The sequence below is a fragment of the Staurois parvus genome, unplaced genomic scaffold (assembly GCF_062004578.1).
Source record: "Staurois parvus isolate SC_StPar_1 unplaced genomic scaffold, SC_StPar_1.0 ptg000283l, whole genome shotgun sequence".
NCBI lineage: Eukaryota > Metazoa > Chordata > Amphibia > Anura > Ranidae > Staurois > Staurois parvus.
The window spans coordinates 1,489,219-1,514,598 of NW_028318079.1; the positions used below are offsets into that span (position 1 = coordinate 1,489,219).

At 44.0% G+C, this 25,380-nt stretch overlaps 1 protein-coding gene across 4 annotated transcripts; it reads right to left on the reverse strand.

The window, feature by feature from the left end:
• Window positions 1–925: 925 nt before the first annotated feature.
• Window positions 926–25,380, reverse strand: CEP15 (centrosomal protein 15). Of its 4 annotated transcripts, XR_016313410.1 has the most exons (6): window positions 25,311–25,380; window positions 15,553–15,622; window positions 11,727–11,838; window positions 9,157–9,231; window positions 4,989–5,357; window positions 926–1,134 (listed from the first exon to the last, which is right to left on the reverse strand). XR_016313410.1 is itself a non-coding variant. In XM_089682034.1 (5 exons), the coding sequence occupies exons 2-5, from the start codon at window positions 15,603–15,605 to the stop codon at window positions 1,081–1,083; spliced, it is 294 nt and encodes a 97-aa protein (XP_089538160.1). In that variant the 5' UTR covers window positions 15,606–15,622; window positions 25,311–25,380; the 3' UTR covers window positions 926–1,080. The 4 variants fall into 4 exon arrangements, 3 of the variants coding, with proteins under 3 accessions (XP_089538160.1, XP_089538158.1, XP_089538159.1); XM_089682034.1 differs by lacking the exon at window positions 4,989–5,357; XM_089682032.1 differs by having other exon boundaries at window positions 926–5,357.

Here is a 25,380-nt window from a genome sequence, read left to right on the forward strand (position 1 = left end):
TAAAATAAAGGCAGCCAACATATCCAAAGTTGAAAATAAAAATAAAATAAAGGCAGCCAACACATCCAAAGTTGAAAATAAAAATAAAATAAAGGCAGCCAACATATCCAAAGTTGAAAATAAAAATAAAATAAAGGCAGCCAACACATCCAAAGTTGAAAATAAAAATAAAATAAAGGCAGCCAACATATCCAAAGTTGAAAATAAAAATAAAATAAAGGCAGCTAACACATCCAAAGTTGAAAATAAAAAATAAAGGCAGCCAACACATCCAAAGTTGAAAATAAAAAGAAAATAAAGGCAGCCAGCACATCCAAAGTTGAAAATAAAAATAAAATAAAGGCAGCCAACACATCCAAAGTTGAAAATAAAAAGAAAATAAAGGCAGCCAACACATCAAAAGTTGAAAATAAAAATAAAACAAAGGCAGCCAACACATCCAAAGTTGAAAATAAAAATAAAATAAAGGCAGCCGACACATCCAAAGTTGAAAATAAAAAAATAAAGGCAGCCAACACATCCAAAGTTGAAAATAAAAAGAAAATAAAGGCAGCCAACACATCCAAAGTTGAAAATAAAAATAAAACAAAGGCAGCCAACACATCCAAAGTTGAAAATAAAAAAATAAAGGCAGCCAACACATCCAAAGTTGAAAATAAAAAGAAAACAAAGGCAGCCAACACATCAAAAGTTGAAAATAAAAATAAAACAAAGGCAGCCAGCACATCCAAAGTTGCAATATACAGTATTACTTGTCTTTGGGTTCAGATGAGCTTTAATGAAAAACACATACATTTATAAAAAATCTTGGAGGCACTGGAGGCACAGTAGACAACAGCATTGTCAGTCTGGGAGGGAGGGGAGCGTTAAATGAACTAGCACATTTGAATAAAATAACAAATTGAAGCCAAACTCCAGCTCACACTTTATAATCAGTTACAGCAAACAGTTTATTTTCCTTCTTGGGATAAAGGTTTTACAGGAATACATAAAAGCTGATTATCGTACGCACCCCTGCCAGTGTTAAGTGGATTGTCTTCATCCATGTAAACAGATACATTCTGCTGGAGAGCTTGAGCTTCAGAAAAACTGCAGACTTGCTGGAACATCAGATGAAAATTGAAGAAAGAAAGCCTAAAAAAGAAAACTAATGCAGCCATCACATCTAAGAATTGGGAAGCTGCAATATAATAAATGTTTGCTTTTGGGTTTAATACTGCTTTAAGTTCATCCTCATACTTAGGGGCCAATTAATAAAAAAAATTGCTGGGTGAATGTCTCAACATTGGTGCAAACGTAAAGTGGTTGTAAAGGCTGAATGATTTTAAACCTTCATGCAATCTATGGGCAGCAGCTCTCCCTCTTACCTGAGAGCCCCAGCGCCCCAGAGTCTCTCCCTCCTCATTGGCTGATACAGCAGTGGTAGCTATTGATTCCTGCTTCTATCATCACAGCCAGTGAGCCAATGAGGAGAAAGCAGGGGCAGGGCGAGCCACACTCCCTGTGTGAATGGACGCATATTGCAGTGGCTCGGGAGCGAGCCTGCTCGGGTGCCCCCATAGCAAGCTGCTTGCTATGGGGGAACTAGGCAGGAGGGAAGGGCCAGGGGTGTCAGCGACCCGAGAGGAGGAGGATCGGGACTACTCTGTGCAAAACCATTACACAGAGCAGGTAAGTATGACATATTTTTTTATTTTTAAATGAAAGAAAAGACCCCTGCCTTTTAAATCACTTTAACAATTCCCATAATATTTGTAATATGTGTGTAATAGTTTCACTGTTGCCTTTCATCTGTTGGATGTAATAGCCACTAAGATTCAATCCTCAGCCTGGGTTCACACTGATGCTGTGTGGAATTCGCACTGGTTTCTGTGCGATTTCCGCTCCGCATCACAATCAAACCCCATTCATGTGAACCCCTGCGGGTGTGTATGTATGAAATCAGTTCACAAAACGCAGTGCGATTTTCAGAATCGGATCGCATGGGTGTGAATACCCATGCGATCTGATTCTAGTGTAGACCAAAAAAAAGGGTACTGTACCTTTTTGGTGCGGATGCAGTGCGATTTGAGCCATACAAAATGTATGGCACAAATCGCTCCGCCCAGAATTCACATGTGATTAGCACAGGAATGCGGTGCAGTTAATGTACGAATCACATGCGATATGCTGCATCACAGAAGTGTGAACCCGGGTTAAGAGAAAAAGAACTGAAAAACATTCAACCAGTTAGTAGGCTAAGAACATTTGCCTAGGGGAAACACAGTGAGGGATGCTTCTGCACTGCACTGATGTGGAGGGGAGAATGGATCTTCAAGCAATTTGTTTTATAAATCAGCCTCTTCATGTGACACTAAACAATATCTGTATGCTCCAACAATAATCCTTACACATCCACTTTTTTAAAGCCCTCTAATGTAGTTTTTATGAAATGAAAAATGTTTTGCTGCCTCCTTGTAACATCCTCCATGAGCTCCTGAGTCTCTCCTTTTTCCCCTCATGTTTGCTTGAACCAAGCAGTGCACAGTAGTTGCATCATATACACTACTCTATGCACACTACAAATCCCATAGTCCATATCGGAAATGGGCAAGAGAGGGTGGCTACATTCCTACACAGTGGGACCATGGAGAATAAGAGTAGCCACCCTCTAACAGGAAGGCAGATCACAGCAAAAAAAAAAAGGCATATATATTGCAATAGAATTTTTTTTTTTTTGTTTTGTTTTGTTTTTTTTAAAGCAGAGTTTAGTGTTACTTTAGCCATAGGTATTCATTTCTAAAATTCCTTCACACAAGATTCACACAACTTTCACCTACGATTCACACATTTTTCTAATTGGATTCAATTAGAAAAATGTGTAAACCCTGGGAAAAGTTGTGTGATTTGTATGTGCAAACATTTATAAATAGATCCATTAAAATGAATCTAACTCAAAGATAAAAAAAATGTAATCTACTTTAGCTCACCTGTCCTTAACCCCTTGGCGCCTCCCGTCCCTTTAAGGGTTCCAGAAGTCGGGAGGCAGGGCGGGGTTTTAGGGTCATATGACCGCCGTGATTCGCTGTCACGGCAGTCAGATGATCGGCAAAAAAGGTCCCGATCGAAAGAGGAGATTGGGACCTTTCCGTGAGTACCGAACATGTGTGCTGGGAGCATGCAGGGCGTGCGCTCTCAGCACATGTGTTTTTTTTAATAGAACGCAAATGTGCGGTTCCTTGGCATCTAGGCCCAGACCCTGGGAGGCTGCACATTTGCGTTTGGCTGGCGCCAAGAGGTTACATGTGGTGATTGCATTAGTTTTCTTTTTTTCAGGTTCTTCCTTTTATTTCACCTGGTGATCCTGCCAGTAATATTTTCTGCAAGCACAGAAAAAATTCTTCCCGATCCTGCTAGAAATTCAGTGTCCTTCAGTGCTAGAAAGTTCCTACTACAAACACAAATTCAGTGTCCTGAAATCCAAAAAAACATTTTCTGCCTTTCCAGCTATCTTCTATGAACCATGGAACATCTCCCTTTTATGTAAAAGAGATGAGGAGATGTGGGAGGTGTTTGTAGTCCAAATCAGAAGAGCAGTCTAGGGTGACAATGCTGCTCTTCCATAGAGTGAATGTTGTCACCCTAAGACGAGTGAGTGGTAGTGACAGGATCACCAAGTGAAAATAAAGAAGAAAAACGCTGAAAAAAGAAAAGAAATGCAGCCAAACACATCTAAGAAATAGAAAGTTGAAATATACAGTATTACTTTTGTCTTTGGGTTCAGATGAGCTTTAATGCAAAACACATACATTCAGAGGTGTATTTATAAACAATTGGCACTATTTGTCCTGTGAAGCTGCATGTATATTCATTCTGTGGGCAAAATTGACTAGTACTAGGTATTTTCTATCCTGATCGAATGTTATTCATTCATACAGGATAGAGTGGGGGGACATTTATCAATACTGTCGCAAGGCAAAGCAATGCTAAACAAGAGCAGCGAGACAGATTTATTACAAAGTTATAGAAGTTATGACTTCCTCCTTTGGCTACTCTAAAGTCTGCCCTTGCGAATTAATGAAACCTGACCCTGGTCACTTCTTAATTATACATCTGTTTAGAATGGAAATCCAACTTTGAACTTTGCAAACTGATGCACTTGGCTGCCCAGGAAAACAGACACACAGGTCTGTACACCTATCACGGAAACTGCTGAAGGAGACGGAGCCTGATTTGTGACTAATCATGTAACTGATTTGCTTGATAAATGTCACCCACAGAACCAGGAAAATACCACATTATGGCTACTAGATGGTGCTGATGATCATAGGGAATAAATACTTAAAGCAGTTACTTAAAATCAGCAGCTAAAAAAGATAAAACTGATAGCTGCTGACTTTTTAAAAACAGCCACTCACCTGTTGACATGGTCCAACGGTGTGTTCACCCCAGCCAGGTTCACCTGCCATCTTCTGTCCCCAAAGCTGGCATCTTAACTGTGGGCACCCAGCTGTGACCGCTTGCAATTATCCAGAGGTAGCAGCCCAAGCCCCCAAAAAATGGCTCTCCTTTTTAAGCTGGGCAGAAATTCTTCCAACTCGCTCCTATCATCACCTACTCTCTGACCAACGACTGATTGAGTCAGTCCAGAGCGGGGGCAGACTGACCATTTGGAAACTCGGGCACTGCCCGAGGGCCCAGGGTCAGTAGGGAGCCCCATGAGATTCCCCTGGTACCTTTTTCATAGGCTTTTTTGAGTTTGGGCAAGGATACAGGGGCCCTAGGATCCCCTATTGCCCGGGGGCCCCATGAGTTGTCAGTCCGCCCCTGGTCCAGAGTGATCTCCAACCCCAAAGAGCTAGTATTCTGTGCTGGGGAATTGACTCTCCTGGAGCAGTCAAATCTTCTAACAAGTTCACTGGCAAATTACAAGTCCATAAAAAAAGTTTATGGAAATGAAGCATGCTGGAAGTAATCCTTTAAAATACTTAATTTTTCTATGATTTTACCTGATGATTGGGTCTGTTTTAGTAAATTTTCCCTAGAAAACTACAGGTTCACTTTAAGATATGCCCATCACCGGGGATGACATAACGTTTTCATGTCTTGTAGTTGTCATGGAGCGGAGTTCCATCCCGTGAAACCAGCTCTCCATTTCCCAGTTCATGTCTCTAACTCAGACCAACCCTTGGGAAGGTGTTTGAACTGAAGCCAGAAGGAGGAAGATTCTTTTTCTTTGGAGCCTCCATAGTGTGGGAAAGTCTCAGCTTCGTCTTTGAATTGTAGTTTTGCTTTACACCAAAAGGTTGTTGAGCTTTTCCCAGTAGAAACAGTTCCCACTTGGGAAGTTCTTCTTCCACAGATGCCCAGTACTGGTTCTGTAACACAACAAGTGAGCAATGTTTAACATTGGGAAGGCTATTCTGCTTACAAGCTTCTTCTGGAGAGAGCAGCAGTCTAATTTAGTGCGGCTTCACATTAAGCCACTGCTCTTTTGCCGCAACGCAGTGTACCCGCAGTTTTCTGCTGGTTAATTGTGCTTTGCCATAGATTTTCATTATGTCCTGTGGTTTTGGTGTGTTTTCTGAAAGCATGTAGGACTTTTAGTGTGCTTTCAGAACGCACACCAAAACTGCAAGACATAATAGAAGTCTACGCAAAGCGCTGCTAACCCGCACAAAACTGTGGGTACACTGCGCTGCGGTGCAAAGTGCCGCAGGGCAGTGTGAAGCCGCCATTAAAGAGCAACTTAAGTCCCAGTTCACACTGATGCTGTGCAGGATTGGCTGATTCCAGTGCGGCAAAAAAGAGGTGCATGCACCTTTTTTGTGCGGGTGCGGTGCGATTTGATCCATACAAAATGAATGGGCTGAAATCACACTGCAAAGATTCTCATGTGATTAGAACAGGAACGCAGCACAATTCGTTTCTGAATCAAATGCAGTGCCCTGCACAGCATCAGTGTGAAGGGGGACTTACTCCCCTCCCCCATTTTGCCCCACTTAACTTTTTCATGAAGTTATCCACAAAAAGCATACTTAAAAACCAGCACCCAGTTTCACGCCAATAGATTCTTCTCTGATATTATCAGCTGTGTCTTCCAGGTTCTTAAAACTATACCTCCGATGATGAGCATGCGCCATGGCATGCCATCAGGGAGCTGGCTGCAGGAACCAGGCAGAGATAGCCGCCCACCAATGACACCTGACAGTGCATGTGCATACCCCGAGTACCCCAAGGCCTCCTGGGATGTGGAACACGAGTATCCCTGGAGTCTGTGGGCTATTGTGAATTTAATTTTTTTGCCAAGAATCCAGGAAGTGCAGGGAGTGTTCTCCCCAGAAAAAGAATGAAAGATAAAAGAAAGTCTGATTCTGAGAGAGGAGGGGGTTAAGTGGTGAGATTAAAGAAAGTAGGTTGGGAGAGTGAAGGTCCACTTTAAAGAGACTCATGAAGAACAAAAAGGGGTCCTGCAGCCTCAAAGGACAATCAGGAGAGAATGAAAACTCCTCCTACAAGCTTTAATCAGTGCTCTGCTGGACACTGATAGAAGTCTGCTCTAACTGCTAATGAGAAAAGGTATTTAGCAGTTTATATTTACTAAAATAATTGCATGTCCATGTTCTGTGTACTGTGGGAGACCAGATATAGTGAATGCAGGGTCCTGGGTTTAGTGACACAGTCTACAACCATTATTGTAGCTTTATGGTAGGGAAGGGTTCAAATCCATCAGTTTTTTTTTATGCTTTCTGGTGTCCTTTTATGAAACAGATCAGCGGCGACACTGAGAATCATTGTTGATCTCAGATCATTAGTGGTTTAGGAAACAGAGATGATTAGCGGAGAACATGTTCTCTGCTGATCATCTCACCACACAGACGGCCAGTGTATGAAGGAGCGATGTCAGCCCTTCACTGGTGATCTGTATGAAAATTCTCCCTCCAGATTCTCCAGCCCAGAGGTGGAGAATCGGGGGAACCACAAACAAAGCAGAGGTAATTTACAGCTGCTTAGTAAACTGTGTGTTTGACTGATCTCTTACTGTAATCTCACGAGGTTATAGTAACAGCAGACGTTTTCTAGCGTTCAAAGCGTTTGTAGATCGCTTCTCCCTTCATTCGGAGAAGTGATCTGCACCGCTTCATAAAAAAGCATTCAGAGGAGAACTGTTTCCTCTGAGAATGCCGGAGAACTGAGCAGCGGTCATTTATCGCTGCATGATAAAAGGACACCAGAGTGTCCTGTGTCAGAGATATCCTTTCCTGTCCCAGAGGCACAAGAAGAAGTTTGAGGAAATCTCCCAAAGTGAGGGAAATTCCACTCTTCGACAGTGCCCCCATTGGAAGACCTGCTCTTCCCTCTTGTTCTGGCGACAACTTTAAAATTTTGGATTTCTCCTCACTTTCTTGATGACAATGGCTTCTATTACAAATAGATGGGTGAATACCCCAATCAGGACACAGCAGACCGCAAAAACACTTGACAGACCCTTCTCAAATCTATCCAAAACGTAAAGGATACGTCAACCCAACTTTTCATATACCTGATATGTGCTTGCTGTACCATGTACTTGTATGAAAAAGTATATTGTTCTCTTTGTGTTGCACCTTTTGTGTGAAATCCCTGGTGTTCCTGCCTGTCCCACTACTTCACTACTAAAAACTGACCACACTAGGCATGAGAGCACAGAGTGGTCAGTTTTCTAGCTGTGCTGGGAACTCAGTCTGCTCTCCTCCAATGATCAGATTTGACATGCACCCCCACTGCACAGCCAATTACTGGGAAGTTCAGTTTGCTGCTGTTCTTCCTCCTCTATAAACTCCTTATGCAAGAACAGAGGGAATGTGATCACTTAAAAAAAAAACAGAAAAAAGGTATTTATAATTATTTTATATCTATACACAAATGTTTTGTCTTTTATTTCTATTTTAAACTGCATGGGTTGTTTTACAAGGTGAGGGTTCACATACTGTATACTTATATTCAGTCAAGGCACCCTTTAAAATTATGGAGAGTCTTGAGGCACCCCATTCTAAAATGTGAAAAACTATTCTAATAGTTGTATATAACGCAGCAACATCCACACATGTAGGACACCCAACATTAGAGGTGATTTATTCTTCCAAAGCAAATACACTTCTGCACACTGGTACTGACTAGTATTCCAATGTTTCTTTTCTGCCTCTGTTTTACTCCATCACTGAGCTAATGTGACCCCAGCACTGATGGAGAGGGGGCAGGGGAGGGTCACACTAGGATGCTGTGCAGGCAGCTGACATCCTCCTTATCAACTGATGACGTAATTGGTTGTCAGGACACTGGTGGCTACAAAGTCGTAATGGTGCACAATGAAAACCTGTGGCTTGTGTAACTAAAAGGCAGGCTTGTTCCACCCACTGGCTTGTATACAAGTTTTGGGCAATTTTTGGACATTTTGCCAAGGCACCCCTGAAGAAACCCCAAGGCACCCTCGTTGAGAAAGGCTGCTGTTGCCAATCAGCTTCTAACTTCAACTTGTCCAATTAAGCTTTGAAAAAAACAAAACAAAACTGGAAGCTGATTAGTTTCTATGCAGAGCTGCACCAGATTTTGCACTATGCAGTTTTAGTAAATCAACCCCAGAGAGTAACTATTAACAGAGGTTCTAACCCTTCCCCATTTTACTGTTTTGTGTCATTTTTGTCCCAGCTGGCTATATTTTCCATGCTTTCCTGACCCAAATTAAAAAGTTGTGCTAGTGAAAGTGTCTCCCCAATTTTCGCTCTGGACACACGGAGGAAGTATTTTGGGGTTAATATAGGTAATAGCAGGCCACCTGTCAATCTTGTTCTTGGATTTAAAGAGACACGGTCACTTTGCCCTGCATGCCCCAATCCCATTATACTCACTTTGCCTGCATTGTGTCACTGTTCCTTCCTCTGTGCCAGCTAGCCTCGGTCAATGTGATAGTTTTCTGTCCTAGCAATTGGCTGCAAAAGAAGAAGACCACATGTACCCCGTATTTGAAAGAGTAGCTAGTGCTGCTGACTGCGAGGGAAGAGGAAGTTCAGTCAATGTGAGAAAAAACGGGCCAAGAAGGGCCCTTTGCTGAGTCCTTTCGCAATGGGCAAGGTGACAGTGTCTCTTTAAAAATAGTGACATGTTTGCTTTAGATAATGTATGCTGCTGTTTACCAACCTCTAGCTTAGCAAGTGAGGGATCGGGATCAACCCGTACTCTTCGTTTTAGATTTTTCACTGATGTTTGAAAATCCTGAAATATTAAGAGGAAATAATGTAGTTAAATTAGAAAGTACATTATCTGTAAGCAGTTTCTTAAAATATTAATCCCAGCAGTTTACAACTTCCCATGCTGCCGGCTCTCTCAGTGCTGCTTCCCTGAAGTTCCAGTCTTAACAGAAAAGAGTTAACAGTGGACAGTGCAGTATGAATCCAGTCTAATAACTTGGAGAGATGAGGGGAGGAGCAGGGGACTGCCTTGTCATCCTAGGCTACAGGGCTGTGTGTTTCTACTGATGCACACAGTATGGGGAGACAAAACTCTTGTCCATCCATGATCCACAGCCCTGCTCTCAATGTGAGGATGCAGAGGGACAAACCACTGCTGGATCATGAGGGAGCGCCGTCTGCTGGGGGAGCGGAGGATTGGGTAAGTAAAACTGCTTCTTCTCCCCCCTAGACAAAAAGAGCAAACAGCCCTTGCCGTGTGGGCACAGCCCTACTGCAACAGATCATTTTTATTTGCTTGGAGCTTGGCTTTAATGACTGGTAAGCTGCATCATATTTTTTTTGTTTTGGGGTTAGATGCGCTTTCATGAAAAACTTCAGCCAAACAGCAAAAATACATAATTGAAATACATATTTAAAATACATATGCATTTACTGTTTTATACACATTTTCCATTTGACACCGCAGCTTAATACCCTCAACCTTTTGGCAATACATTAAAGTGTATCTAAACCCACAAAACAACCATTCAATATATTGCATTAGTTTTCTTTTTCAAGATTTTCCCCTTTGTTTTCACCTACTACTCTTGTCATTACCATACTTCCTGTCCTAGGGTGACAACACTCACCAACTGTACTGTAGATATAGAGGAGCAATGTTGTCACCCTAGGCTGCTCTCCTGATTTTTACTACAAACAGCTCCACATCTCCATTTTATAAGGGGGGGGGGGCTCTGTAGTTCAGAGATGATAGCTAGGAACGATGATAACATATTCTGAAATATCAATTCAGATATCAATTGTTTAAAAAAGAAACAAGTAGCACCAACAATAGAAATGAGTAGTACCATGCCCGCAGTGGAATAAAAAGGCATGGATAAACCACATTTCAGGGCACAAGATTTCTGGCAGGATCAACAGGTATTTTGCTGTACTTGCAGAAATGATCTTTAGCTTAACAAATAAAAGGGAGCCACCATTTTAGGAATGGTCCACAGCAATACATTCCAGTTTTTGTTCTTGAGTGTAAATATCCTTTATTTATTTAGTTGAGTTTACACTCTATGTTTACTTATGCAAATATAACAATAGTGCAGATATGATTTTAAGGGGTCTTCTCTCTTAAGCTGACCATACATGGAACGAAATTTGGCTGGTTCCGCAGGGACCTGCAGAATTTAGATCCATGTATGGGCAGGCTGACTGTACCAAAGTCGATCTATCGACTACAACCAATCTGCCAGATATTTCTGCATGTTATAGCCGCTAGCAGTAATCATTGCATTCTGCCGGACGGGAAGGCTGCCTGCGTCCCCCCACCAGCAGAGCACAATAGCACTGCAGGAGGGATGTGAGCGATTTTATTTCCTTCCACCCGTGATGGAAGGAAAGAAAATCACATAAACAATGGACTGGCTTAGGTGTTTATCATCCAAAAAATATACTTGACAGTGAGCTTAAATAATGTCAGTATAGCATTGTATTTAAATCCTAACCTTCATCTGGTATACTTACCTTTTCTAGATGACTTCAGGAGTCCTCCATGGATCTTCTGCAGTGGTGAGCAGTCCTCATTGATGCAGGGGGCAGTGCTGATGTGATGATATCATTGCTGTTCTCTGCAGGGTTGCCATCAGAAATCATGGGGCCCCATCTGGCCTCCCTGGGAGCTACGGTCCGTGCGATTATTGTGCATGCACCCAAAGGTATTTAATGGGTCCCCTCTCTGCCATCAATCCCCCTGCTGAACTGATGGGACTGGGGCCCACTACAGGAGCGCTGGCTCTACCCTCCTATCAGCGGCCCTGGCTCTCTGCATCTTTACACTGTGAAAGCAGAGCGCTGTGGTGACACCAAGCATCATTCAACCCTAAAAACTGAGAGCATCTTGTGGTGGAAAAGAAGAACTGTGGGGGACAGCTCCCAAATAATGGTAAGTATTGCAGAAATTTTTTTTTGTTTCTTATAATCAGCAGTGAGACAATTAATACATAAATATGGAATTGTGCACATTTCAGGCATGCCCTTAATAAGAGGCAAGTGAGAATCTTCCTTTCAGTAGCATCCCTCAAGAGACAGCAGACTAAATCTTCATATTCAACATCAATACACCCTTTAGAAGAGCTCACTTGTAATAAATTGTAAACTGGGAAACCAACATAGCTTGAATTCGCCATTAAAAGTAGGGTATGTGCAAGTCTTATTGGTTTTTCTTCCAACTCTCCATGCTGAGAGTCAGCAAGGGGTGAGCCTACAGGTTTTGGTACACATGAAGAACCTTTGTTGGGTAGAACTTACTTTCAGAAGCTTCTGATTTCTGTTATGTGCTGTCTCTGAAGCTTGGCTATCCTTTCCAATCCCCTCACTATGAATCTTCATCTCTTCAATCAGTTTATTCTTTTCATCAAGTCTAAGGGAAAGAAGAGTAGAAGAAAAAGATGTACAAAGATGTATCTATAGTCTACATTATATTTCATTTAGCACACTTAAAAAATGCTCCTCTACTCCTCTAGGACCCCAAGAATATAGATATCTTCAACCTGAGGTGGCCTTACAGTCCCCAGTGAGCAGCTAGGACTATCGCACAGGTAGACTAGCTCACTTTGGGCCCTCAGGACCTGATGGCAAGCAGATAGCCTGCAATAAAGAAAAGCTCTTTACCAAGAATGTTCTTTAAAGGCAATGAAGAGTCCTTTGCACGTGTTATGAGGCCCAGTTGGAACACAGTGAAAAGAAGTGTGAACTGTAACTCTCTGTGGAACAGTGTAATAAAGAGAGGGAAGAATAACACTTCCTCTGCAAGCAGCAATTTTACAGATGTAATGTTCCTTTAAGGCACTAGTCACTAGCGAATCTAAAGCACAAGTGGCCAGTCTGGTAAAAGTGGTTGTTGGCACAGGGCAACTCTTCTTTGGGCTACAGGACTTTGGCACAATAGGGAAAAGGCCTCCTTAGCAGGGTGAATTGATGATGATGGTGACACGGAGGTGGTTCGGCCTGTGGACCAACTGTCCTGTTATCAGTTCTGATGATAAGGCTGTGCTTAGTGTACACAATAGCGGCTGAAGGAACTAGGCTGCAACTTCTAACACCTATATGCAATGTCCACAACTGTGTGCAGGAAAGTAGCAAAGGTGGAGCAGGTGTCAGTGTTCCCTGTTCTTGACAACAATTGGGACTCTCTCATACGAGGGATGGCGTCTGGCAAATTCTGGCAGTCTTTCTCTCTCCTTCGATAAGGCCTCCACACATTCTCTGGTCCCGCGTGCAGCGTTCCGTCCTGTCACCGGCTAGAAGATTATCCTTCTCCAAATTGCGGCAAGGTCAGCGAACAGAAGACTCTCCCTCCCTCTCTTTCTCCATTTCCATGGCCTGGTCTGGTCCTTCCGCAGTCAGTGCACTCCTCTCTCCAGATCTCTCCCCTCTCACTTCATGTCTCATCTCCTGGGCTTTCATATATATATATACACCTCTGCCCACACGCTAGCTCCTCTGGGAAATGTAGTTCTTTGTTATACTGTTCCTTAGAAAAGGTCTGTGGTGCAGCATAGAAGTTCCACTCTACAGAGTGTGAATGCCACTGTTCTACAGGACACTGACATCTTGTGTTTGTTTTAACATTCTTGCTCCACTTGGTGTTACACATGCATTTGAGATGCTTCCAACCTGCATTTGACCTGGGGTAGACCACCTTCCAACCTGCATTTGACTTGGGGTGGACCACCTTCCAACCTGTATCTGACTTGAGGCTGACCACTTTCCAACCTTCTAATGACCTGATGCTGACCAACTTACAATTTGCATTTGACCTGGGGTGGACCACCTTCCAACATGCATCTACCCTGTGGTAGACCACCTTCCAAACTGAATTTGATCTGATGCTGACCAACTTCCAACCGGCATTTGACCTGAGGTTGACTACCTTTCAACCTGCATTTGACCTGGGGTAGATTAGCTTCCAACCCAGGGGCGGACTGACCATTTGGGAACTCGGGCACTGCCCGGGGTCAGTAGGGGGCCCCATGAGATGCCCCTGGTACCTTTCATAGGCTTTTTTGGGTGTGGTTTGAGTGTGGGCAAGGACACAGGGGCCCCATGATCCCCTATTGCCCGGGGGCCCCATGAGTTGTCAGTGCACCCCTGTTCCAACCTGCATTTGACCTGTGGTAGACCACCTTCCAACCTGTATTTGATCAGAGGTTGACCACCTTCCAACCTGCATTTGATCTGAGGTTGACCACCTACTAACCTGCATTTGACCTGAGGCAGACCATCTTTCACCCTGCATCTGACCTGAGGTTGACCACCTTCCAACCTGCATATGACCTGGGTTAGAACACCTTCCAACCGGCATTTGACCTGGGGTAGACCACCTTCCAGCCGGCATTTACCCTGGGGTAGACCACCTTCCAACCTGTATTTGATCTGAGGTTGACCAACTTCCAACCTGTATTTACCTGAAGTTGACCACCTTCCAACCTGCATTTGACCTGAGGTTGACCACCTTTCAACCCGCATTTGGACACTGCCATCTTGTGTTTGTTTTAACATCCTTGCTCCACTTTTGGCAGGGTGTTACACATGCATTTGAGATGCTTCCAATCTGTATTTGACTTGGGGTTGACCACCTTTCAACATGCATCTGACCTGAGATTGACCTCCTTTTAACCTGCATTTGACCTGGGGTAGACCATCTTCCAACCTGCATTTGACCTGGGGTAGACCGCCTTCTAGCCTGCATTTACCCAAGGGTAGACCACATTCCAACCTGCATTCGATCTGAAGTTGACAACCTTCCAACCTGCTTTTTCCCTGAATTTGAACACCTAACCTGCATATGACCTGAGGTTGACCACCTTCAAACCTGCATTTGACTTGTGCTAAACTAGCTTCCAACCTGCATTTGACCTTTGGTAGACAACCTTCCAACCTGCATTTGACCTGAAGTTGACCACCTTCCAACCTACATTTGACCTGAGGTTGACCACCTTCCAACCTGCATTTGACCTGAGGTTGACTACCTTCTAACCTGTATTTGAGCTGGGGTAGACCATCTTCCACCCTGCATCTGACCTGAAGTTGACCACCTTCCAACCTGCATCTGTCCTGAGGATGACCACCTTCCAACCTGCATCTGTCCTGAGGATGACCACCTTCCAACCTGCATCTGTCCTGAGGTTGACCACCTTCTAACCTGCATATGATCTGAGGTTGACCACCTTCCAGTCTGCATTTGACCTGGAGTAGACCACCTTCCAACCTGCATTAGAGCTGTGGTAGACCACCTTCCAACCTGCACTTGATCTGAGGTTGATCATCTTCTAACCTTCATATGACCTGGAATTGACCACCTTCTAACTTGCATATGACTTGGACTGGACTACCTTCTAATCTGCATTTTACCTCCTTCTAAGCTGCTTCAACCTGCTTCTAGTTGCTTTTGCATTGCCATCAATGCTTTGTTTGCGGAAATAAGCAGGTTCTGATGTAAATAAAAGCCTATTAACTTAGGCCACTGAGATTACAGTTAGATTTTCAGAGGTGCTTTGGGACTCAACCTTTTCGCTGCTGTTGAGGTAAGTATAGCATCATCAGCAGTGCTGGCTGTAAACAGACTTCTGGCTGCTAAACCAACAGGGAGTTTATTTAGATTTGTTTGGTTTCACATGCACTTTAAGCTGGTCATACATGGATCAAAGTTCAGCCGGTACCGAACAAATTTCAACCCATGTTTGACCACTGTGGTCAAACAGAAGTTGATCTACCAACTGGCAATAGGCTGCAGCACTGATCTGTGTATTTTGATAGCGGGGAAGTCTCCAGTCAAAATGCAAAGACACATCGGAGAGCATTTCTCGCTGAAGGGACTTGGAGGTAAGTACTGGATACGTACTGGAATAAATTATTTTGTTTGGATCAAAGTTTAGTGTCATTTTAACAGATTGAGTTCTTGTTTTAGATTACTATGTGACACTTTGCCGGAGATTACACTGTATATATGTGCTACAGAGACATGCAAAGTCACACACATCTGATGCAGTCACGGCATATGTTTGCAGCATTGATACTGACACATGTTCAGCACACAAGGCTGACAATGAACCTGAAAGAGTAATAAACCTACATGACTTGGTGGAGTCTTTCCAATTCCTCTTCTCGGGCTGTATACAAAGTCATCCTTTTGCCGCAGGTTTCTGGAAAGAAAAAACACATTTTCTAATTTCTATTACTGTGTGTTCCCACATTGGCCACAAGAATTATTGTATTACTTTAAAGACAATGTATAATAAGTTCAATAAATACAGGAAGAGAGAGCAGAGGGTGACCTCATCAGTTTAGGGCTGTCTTAGCATGTTCCAATCAGCTGGCTGGGGGTGGGTACTAATATGAATTATATTGCTCAAAACTGAATTCCAGGTATTAATGCTTTTGCAAATGTAATACCTGTGGGATCCTGGTGGAAGTGGAGAATCCCTGATTTAATCAATCAATAAACTCCTTCCCTTCCACTCCCACCAAAAAGTCACACTTTCTCCCTAGAAAGTATACAATCCAACAAATAAAACATATAAATCCCCCATAAAACCCAAAATAAAATCTACAAATATAATCAATTTATACAATCAAAATAAAAGTTAATCACTTAAACTTAAAAATTGTGTTCAATTAAATTCACTCCCAGTTATGTCTCAAAATCACAAAATAAAATTCCATAAAATAAAACAAAATAAAATCCCAATGTGTCCAAAATCCAAATTCCAAATTTTTCACTTCAATCCAGTTAGAAGGAAATTGATCCTAAATATTCCATGAAAACCTCCAAAAAAAAAAAAAAAAAATGGTCGCCGCGGCCATTTTGTTGGTTGTATACATGTGGTTTAAACCAAAAGTTTGTTCAGTCAGTACAGAGCCATTGAGAGAGCAATGTTGGAAGCTGGATTTTCCTGTTTTTAATGTAAGTTACGATTAAATTTGTTTCTATAATGTGGATTCTGCCTAAGAGCCTTTTGTTTCTTTAAGAGGAGTTTGGAGGAATACCCCTGAAATGAAGGATTGAAAGATATGGATTCCCTATGTTAGCCCATGCTTGAGAATAACTTCAAGAGGGTAATAGTACCTGGTATCACTTTTGGCTGGATTATAGAGGGTACTAGTACCTAGTATCACTATTCACAAGAGGTTGGAGTGATCACGAGTTTTTCACGTTTTGGTTTTATTTATTTATTTATTGATTTATGGGAGTGGGAGAATAAGTATACATTTATATTACTTGCACAAGTTTTTTTTTTTTTTAAGAGTGATTTTGTGTTTTGCACAGAATGAAGTACATATATTTAAAAAGATAATACACTATGAATTTTCTTTTTCCTTTTTTTTTGAGGTTTTCATGGAATATTTAGGATCAATTTCCTTCTAACTGGATTGAAGTGAAAAATTTGGAATTTGGATTTTGGACACATTGGGATTTTATTTTGTTTTATTTTATGGAATTTTATTTTGTGATTTTGAGACATAACTGGGAGTGAATTTAATTGAACACAATTTTTAAGTTTAAGTGATTAACATTTATTTTGATTGTATAAATTGATTATATTTGTAGATTTTATTTTGGGTTTTATGGGGGATTTATATGTTTTATCACGAAAAGGATTTGTTGAATCCCTGATTTAGTCACTGCTAATACAATGATAGCCACTGTCTTCCAGGTCCTGTGTTGAGTGGCGGCCCTGCTACATACTGAACACAGGAGGTCGCTCGCTCAGCATGTCATCAGTCAGAACACCTTGCATTTTTTTTCTCAATGAATGCAAAGCATTCTCTGATTGGACTAGGTGGAAATGGTGACACTAATAGAGAGCATATTAAAAGAAAAGGGGCTGTCAAGGATGACAACCAGGTATATATCTAATGCTGTAAAATTCACATCTTTTATTACATAATCATTAAAAGCATACAACAAAATCATATAAAAGAGTACAATAAAAAAATCAATAGATGCTCAATCCTTGGATAGCTACGCGTTTTGCGGATTGTTTACTTCTGCAGGACTAAATCAAAGAGTATGTACATGTTTTATGTAGAAATATAATCAAAAAGAAGTTCCTTTAGAGCAGCGGTTCTCAACCTGGGGGTCGCGACCCCTTTGGGGGTCGAACGACCATTTCCCAGGGGTCGCCTAAGACCATCGGAAAACACATATTTCCGATGGTCTTAGGAACCGAGACACCGCTGCAGTCTCCGGCGATGTGTGGGCGGGATGATACGCTGCTGTCACCTGGCCACACCTCCGGGATCGCTCAGCAGCTCCGCCTCCTCGCCGCTGATTGGCTACCGGAACTGTAGCTCAGGAGAGGCACACAGGCGGCCAATCACCGGCGAGGAGGTGGAGCTTGGAGAGGAGGAGCCGAGCGGCAGCGCGCGTACATCAAAGAAGACCGAGGGAGCTGCCGGAGCAAGTGAAGAGGAGAGCGGCCAGAGAAGGAAGACAGCTGACAGGTAAGTGAGAGAGCGAGCCCAGGCTGGAGCAGGGGTCAGCAAGGTAAGTATCATTGGTGTCAGTGGGAGGAATAGTGCCCCATCATTTGTGTCACTAATACCAACGATGGGGCACTATTCCTCCCCCCACTGACACCAACGATGGGGCACTATTCCTCCCCCCACTGACACCAACGATGGGGCACTATTCCTCCCCCCACTGACACCAACGATGGGGCACTATTCCTCCCCCCACTGACACCAACGATGGGGCACTATTCCTCCCCCAACTGACACCAACGATGGGGCACTATTCCTCCCCCCACTGACACCAACGATGTGGCACTATTCCTCCCCCCACTGACACCAACGATGTGGCACTATTCCTCCCCCCACTGACACCAACGATGTGGCACTATTCCTCCCCCCACTGACACCAACGATGGGGCACTATTCCTCCCCCCACTGACACCAACGATGGGGCACTATTCCTCCCCCCACTGACACCAACGATGGGGCACTATTCCTCCCCCCACTGACACCAACGATGGGGCACTATTCCTCCCCCCACTAACACCAACGATGGGGCACTATTTCCCCCCCCCCCTGACCCCAACAATGGGGCACTATTCTCCCCTCCACCACACTGACATCAATGATGGGGCACTATTCCTCCCACTGACACCAATGATGGGGCACTATTCCTCCCCCCACTGACACCAACGATGGGACACTATTTCCCCCCCCCCCCCGACCCCAATGATGGGGCACTATTCTCCCCTCCACCACACTGACACCAATGATGGGCCACTATTCCTCCCACTGACACCAATGATGTGGCACTATTCCTCCCACTGACACCAGTGATGGGGCACTACTCCCACTGACACCAGTGATGGGGCACTACTCCCCCCACTGACACCAGTGATGGGGCACTATTCCTCCCACTGACACCAATGATGGGGCACTACTCCCCCCACTGACACCAATGATGGGGCACTACTCCCCCCACTGACACCAATGATGGGGCACTACTCCCCCCACTGACACCAATGATGGGGCACTACTCCCCCCACTGACACCAATGATGGGGCACTACTCCCCCCACTGACACCAATGATGGGGCACTACTCCCCCCACTGACACCAATGATGGGGCACTATTCCTCCCACTGACACCAATGATGTGGCACTATTCCTCCCACTGACACCAGTGATGGAGCACTACTCCTCCCACTGACACCAGTGATGGGGCACTACTCCCCCCACTGACACCAATGATGGGGCACTACTCCCCCCACTGACACCAATGATGGGGCACTACTCCTCCCACTGACACAGATGATGGGGCACTACTCCTCCCACTGACACCAATGATGGGGCACTACTCCTCCCACTGACACCAATGATGGGGCACTATTCCTCCCACTGACACCAATGATGTGGCACTATTCCTCCCACTGACACCAGTGATGGAGCACTACTCCTCCCACTGACACCAGTGATGGGGCACTACTCCCCCCACTGACACCAGTGATGGAGCACTACTCCCCCCACTGACACCAATGATGGGGCACTACTCCCCCCACTGACACCAATGATGGGGCACTACTCCTCCCACTGACACCAATGATGGGGCACTATTCCTCCCACTGACACCAACGATGGGGCACTATTCCTCCCACTGACTCCAACGATGGGGCACTATTCCTCCCACTGACACCAACGATGGGGCACTATTCCTCCCACTGACACCAACGATGGGGCACTATTCCTCCCACTGACACCAACGATGGGGCACTATTCCTCCCACTGACACCAACGATGGGGCACTATTCCTCCCACTGACACCAACGATGGGGCACTATTCCTCCCACTGACACCAACGATGGGGCACTATTCCTCCCACTGACACCAACGATGGGGCACTATTCCTCCCACTGACACCAACGATGGGGCACTATTCCTCCCACTGACACCAGTGATGGGGCACTATTCATCCCACTGACATCAGTGATGGGGCACTATTCCTCCCACTGATACCAACGATGGGGCACTATTCCTCCCACTGATACCAACAATGGGGCACTATTCATCCCACTGACATCAATGATGGGGCACTACTCCTTCCACTGACACCAATGACATGGCACTATTCCTCCCACTGCAAAATTACAGTTATGAAGTAGCAATGAAAATAATTTTATGGTTGGGGGTCACCACAACATGAGGAACTGTATTAAGGGGTCGCGGCATTAGAAAGGTTGAGAACCACTGCTTTAGAGTCACACAGTATTACAAATACATGCACCACATCATCTGCATCAAAGAAAAAAACAAAACAATAATAATAGTCATTAAATTGCTGTCCATGGGGGGAGGAAAAAGGAGAAAAAAAACCCCACCAACAGTACATATGACATATTATTATTACAGGTACTCTTAACGCGCCATCAAATTACGCAGTGCTTTACACAAATGTTGTACATTCATATCAGTCCCTGCGCTCAAGGAGCTTACAATCTAAGGACCCTAACTCACATTCAAACATACACTAGGGCCAATTTAGATAGGAGCCAATAAACCTACCAGCATGTCTTTGGAGTACTAAAGAGGAACCCATGCAGGCTTAGGGAAAACATGATAACTCCAGTCAGGTAGTGCCATGGTTGGGATTCGAACCAACAATCCTAGTGCTGCTAGGTGAAAGTGCTAACCGCTTAGTCACTGTGCTGCATGATATACACTATATTGCCAAAAGTATTAGGACACCCCTCCAAAACCTTGGCTTCAGGTGTTCCAATCACCTCCATGGCCACAAGTGTATAAAATCAAGCACCTAGGCATGCAGACTGCTTCTACAAACATTTGTGAAAGAATGGGTCGCTCTCAGGAGCTCAGTGTATTCAAGTGTGGTACCGTGATAGGTTGCCATCTGTGCAATAAGTCCATCCATGAAATTTTCTTGCTACTAAATATTTCACTATCAACTGTTAGTGGTATTATAACAAAGTGGAAGAAACTGAGAACAACAGCAACTCAGCCACAAAGTGTTAGGCCACATAAAATGACAGAGTGGGGTCAGCGTATGCTGAAGCACACAGTGCACAGAAGTCGCCAACTGTCTGCAGAGTCAATAGCTAAAGACCTCCAAACTTCATGTGGCCTTCAGATTAACACAACAACAGTGCGTAGAAAGCTTCATGGAATGAGTTTTCATGGCCAAGCAGCTGCATCCAAGCCTTACATCACCAAGTGCAATGCAAAGCATCGGATGCAGTGGTGTAAAGCACGCCGCCACTGGACTCTAGACCAGTGGAGACATGTTCTATGAAGTGACGAATCACGCTTCTCTGTCTGACAATCCAATAGACGTGTCTGGGTTTGGCGGTTGCCAGGAGAACAGTACTTGCCTGACTGTATTGTGCCAAGTGTAAAGTTTGGTGGAGGGGGGATTATGATGTGGGGTTGTTTTTTAGGGGTTGGGCTTGGCCCCTTAGTTCCAGTGAAGAGAACTCTTAAGGCGTTAGCATATCAAGACATTTTGGACAATTTCATGCTCCCAAAATTGTGGGAACAGTTTGGGGATGGCCCCTTCCTGTTCCAACATGACTGCACACCAGTGTACAAAGCAAGGTCCATAAAGACATGAGTGAGTTTGGGGTGGAGGAACTTGACTGGCCTGCACAGAGTCCTGACCTCAACCCCATAGAACACCTTTGGGATAAATTAGAACGAACACTGTGAGCCAGGCCTCCTCCCCCCGACATCAGTGCCTGACCTCACAAATACGTTTCTGGAAGAATGGTCAAACCTTCCCATAGACACACTCCTAATCCTTGTGGACGGCCTTCCCAGAAGAGTTGAAGCTGTTATAGCTGCAAAGGGCGGGGCCAACTCAATATTGAACATGACAGACTAAGACTGGGACGCCATTAAACTTCATGTGTGTGTAAAGGCAGGCACCCCAATACTTTTGGCAATATAGTGTATGACAGATATTCAACAATATCTGTCATAACAATTAAACCATGGCAACATCTAATGTTTGTGTAGTATTATGTTCAGCAGACTGTGTTCTTCTATTGTTGTGACATAGATGACGTTCAGAGCACATTTTATGCCCAATTCATGCAAAACTCCATGTAATCCCAAGGGGTTCACATACTTTTTCTTGCAACTGTATAATAATGATGCAGCGCTAATATACAATTTCAACAAACATGTATGATAATATATAATATAATAGACAGATCAGATCCTGATGAAGTCACGAGGTCACGTGATGCAACGCGTCGACGGCACTAACGTGTGACGCACTTCCGTCGTGGCGCCATCTTTGTATACCCAACAAGCGCTTTTTCTTCATGCAGTACACCTGGCATATTGTATTCCACCTGGTTACAAGCTGTATACTGTTCTCATTGGATTCTACCTTGATATGTACTGGACTCTCCTCCATGCAAGCTATACACGTGAGTGCACCTTTGGCTTATTTATATGCCATTAAACAGTATTACACTTTGGAGATTTTGTTCTCTTTCTGTTATATGGGCATATGATTTATGGTACCTAGGAGAGTGCTAAGCTGCCTGCAACCCGGTCCAGTGGAATGGTGAATAATTATTACCTGTTGGCATCATCCTTATGATAGAGTGGCTACTCTGAGCATCTAGAGGAGTTTCTTTGCTTTGTGGCCCTGCAGGGTCATGAAGTGGAGGTAAGAGGCCATTCTAGCCATTCCGTTGGGGATCACACTGAGGGTGTTTTTTGACATCCACATCATGCATGAACAGGAAGATCACTGCACTAATTTATGGACTTTTAAGTCACTTTATGTGTGATGTGTGTCTCACATAGTGTGCTGTTCTGATCCCTAGTAGGGATTCACATCATTTTTTTGCTATTATTGTGTCCTATCAGGGACTTGGGGGTTCAAGTTTAATATATCCACATTTGGATTGGGGCCAGTCTTGCTGTGTGATCACTTTTATGTCTAATTTCTAGACTATATTATTTTTTTTACATTTTTTTATATCTGATCTGTCTATTATATATTATCATACATGTTTGTTGAAATTTAAATTGTATATTAGCGCTGCATCATTATTATATATATATATACATAATTGAGAATTAGTTCTTCACAGTAGAAGCATCTAGATAGGTGAGTGAGGGCTTCTTTTAAAGTGTTACTAAACCCACAACAGTACAATCAGTCTGTATATGCAGTAAAGCATACTTGTTATACTCACTGTGAAACCTAAAGAGTCTGCATTGTGTAAAAATTATGTTTGACCCTGTCTTCTCTGATCATCCCTTTCTTCCACAGTCCCCAATCCATCTGCTGATAGAACAGAGCCTTGGGTGCAAGCTGCACATGCTCAGTTTGGTGTGTATAGCTAGGGAGTTTTCTTTTCTTTGGAAAGTGCATGTGATCAGCACAGGGCCAATCAGCACTGTCTAGAGGGTCAGGGGTCCTGCAGTCTCATAGGACAGTCAGAGGAGAATGAAAACTCCTCCTACAAGCTTTAACATGTGCTCTGCTGGACTCTGATAGAAGTCACAAGACTGCTCTAACTGCTGATGAGAAAAGGTATTTAGCAGCTTATATTTACTAAAATAATTACACTTTCATGTTGTGTGTACTGTGGGAGACCAGATATAGAGAATGCAGGGTTCTGGGAGACCAGATAGAGTGAATGCAGGGTTTGGGGAGACCAGATATAGTGAATGCGGGGTCCTGGGAGACTACATATAGTGAATGCAGGGTTCGGGGAGACCAGATATAGAGAATGCAGGGTCCTGGAAGATCAGATATAGTGAGTGCAGGACCCGAGGAGACCAGATATAGTGAGTGCAGGACCCGAGGAGACCAGATATAGTGAATGCGGGGTCCTGGGAGACCGGATATAAGAATGCAGGGTCCGGGGAGACCAGATAGAGTGAATGCAGGGTGTGGGGAGACCAGATATAGTGAATGCAGGGTTTGGGGAGATCAGATATAGTGAATGCAGGACCCGAGGAGACCAGATATAGTGAATGCAGGGTCCGGGGAGACCAGATATAGTGAATGCAGGGTCCGGGGAGACAAGATATAGTGAATGCAGGATCCGGGGAGACCAGATATAGAGAATGCAGGGTCCGGGGAGACCGGATATAGTGAATGCAGGGTCCGGGGAGACCGGATATAGTAAATGCAGGGTCCGGGGAGACCAGATATAGAGAATGCAGGGTCCGGGGTTCAGAAACACTTTAAGTGGTTACATAGTTGATGGTAGATCTTGGGGTGGCCATACTCGACCATACTCAATCTGATTGTACAATCCCCTTTAGATCTACCATCAACTATGTAATATGAGGTCAAACCTAAACAATCTATTCAGTTAGCATTAAACTCAGACATGCCCTTAGTCCTCTCTCAGACGGGGCGGACCCATCACCGGATCCATTTGCTAAGCAGGGGATCTCTCCGCTGAGCAAGCGGATGACATATCTGTGTCCTCTCCCCTGCTGCAGAGCGGACACAGACACAGCCCGCTGTCCTCTATGGGCGGTCAGATGGAAATGGACTGCCTGTCTATCTCCACCCGACTGCCTTTCCATCCAATCTGCCAGACTGATGGGGAACCCGAACCGTCTGTTTTTAGCACACAGAATCGGATGACATGTCCGCTGACACCCGCCGGTCCATAGAGAGCTATGGATAGCTCGACTGATTGTCAGATTTTCAGACGCACCTGATTGGACCGTCAGTGTGAAAGGAGCCTTACATTACATAATATGTAAAGGAGATTGTACAATCAGATTGTATAGTGTATGGTCACCTTTAGTGTTACCAAAACTATGTAATATGAGGACAGACCTGCACAATCTGTTCATTTAATATCAAGTCAAGGAGGCTCTTGTTCTACATAGATGATGGCAGAATAAAAGCAGATTGTATAACCAGATTGTATGGTGACCTTAAAGCTGGCTATACACTATACAATCAGATTGTACAATCTCCTTGAGATCTACCAAAGCTATGTAATATGAGGACACACCGAAACAATATATTCAGTTTGTATCCCAGCAGGTCCTTGTCCTACATAGTTGATGGGAGATCCTAAGCAGTCCATACACTATACAATGTGATTGTACAATCTCCTTTAGATTTACCAACCTAATGAACCCATACGATCCAGTGAGGCCCCCTTTTTATATAGTTGATGGTAGATCTGAAGGAGATTGTACAATCACATTGTATAGTATATGGTCACCTTTAGGAAACCCAGAATCCAGAGGATCAGGATGACACCCACACACCATGTATTTTAGCACAGAAAAGTCAGCAGTGCCCCTCTGTTTGTTCAATAAAGTTGTCATTCAGCTTCTTCAGCATCATCCTCCCCCCCTTATCTGTCACCTGCCAATCACCAGCCCGGCTCCTCTCCGCCAGCCATCACCCCTCCAACCGCTTCCGCGTCCAGGCGTCA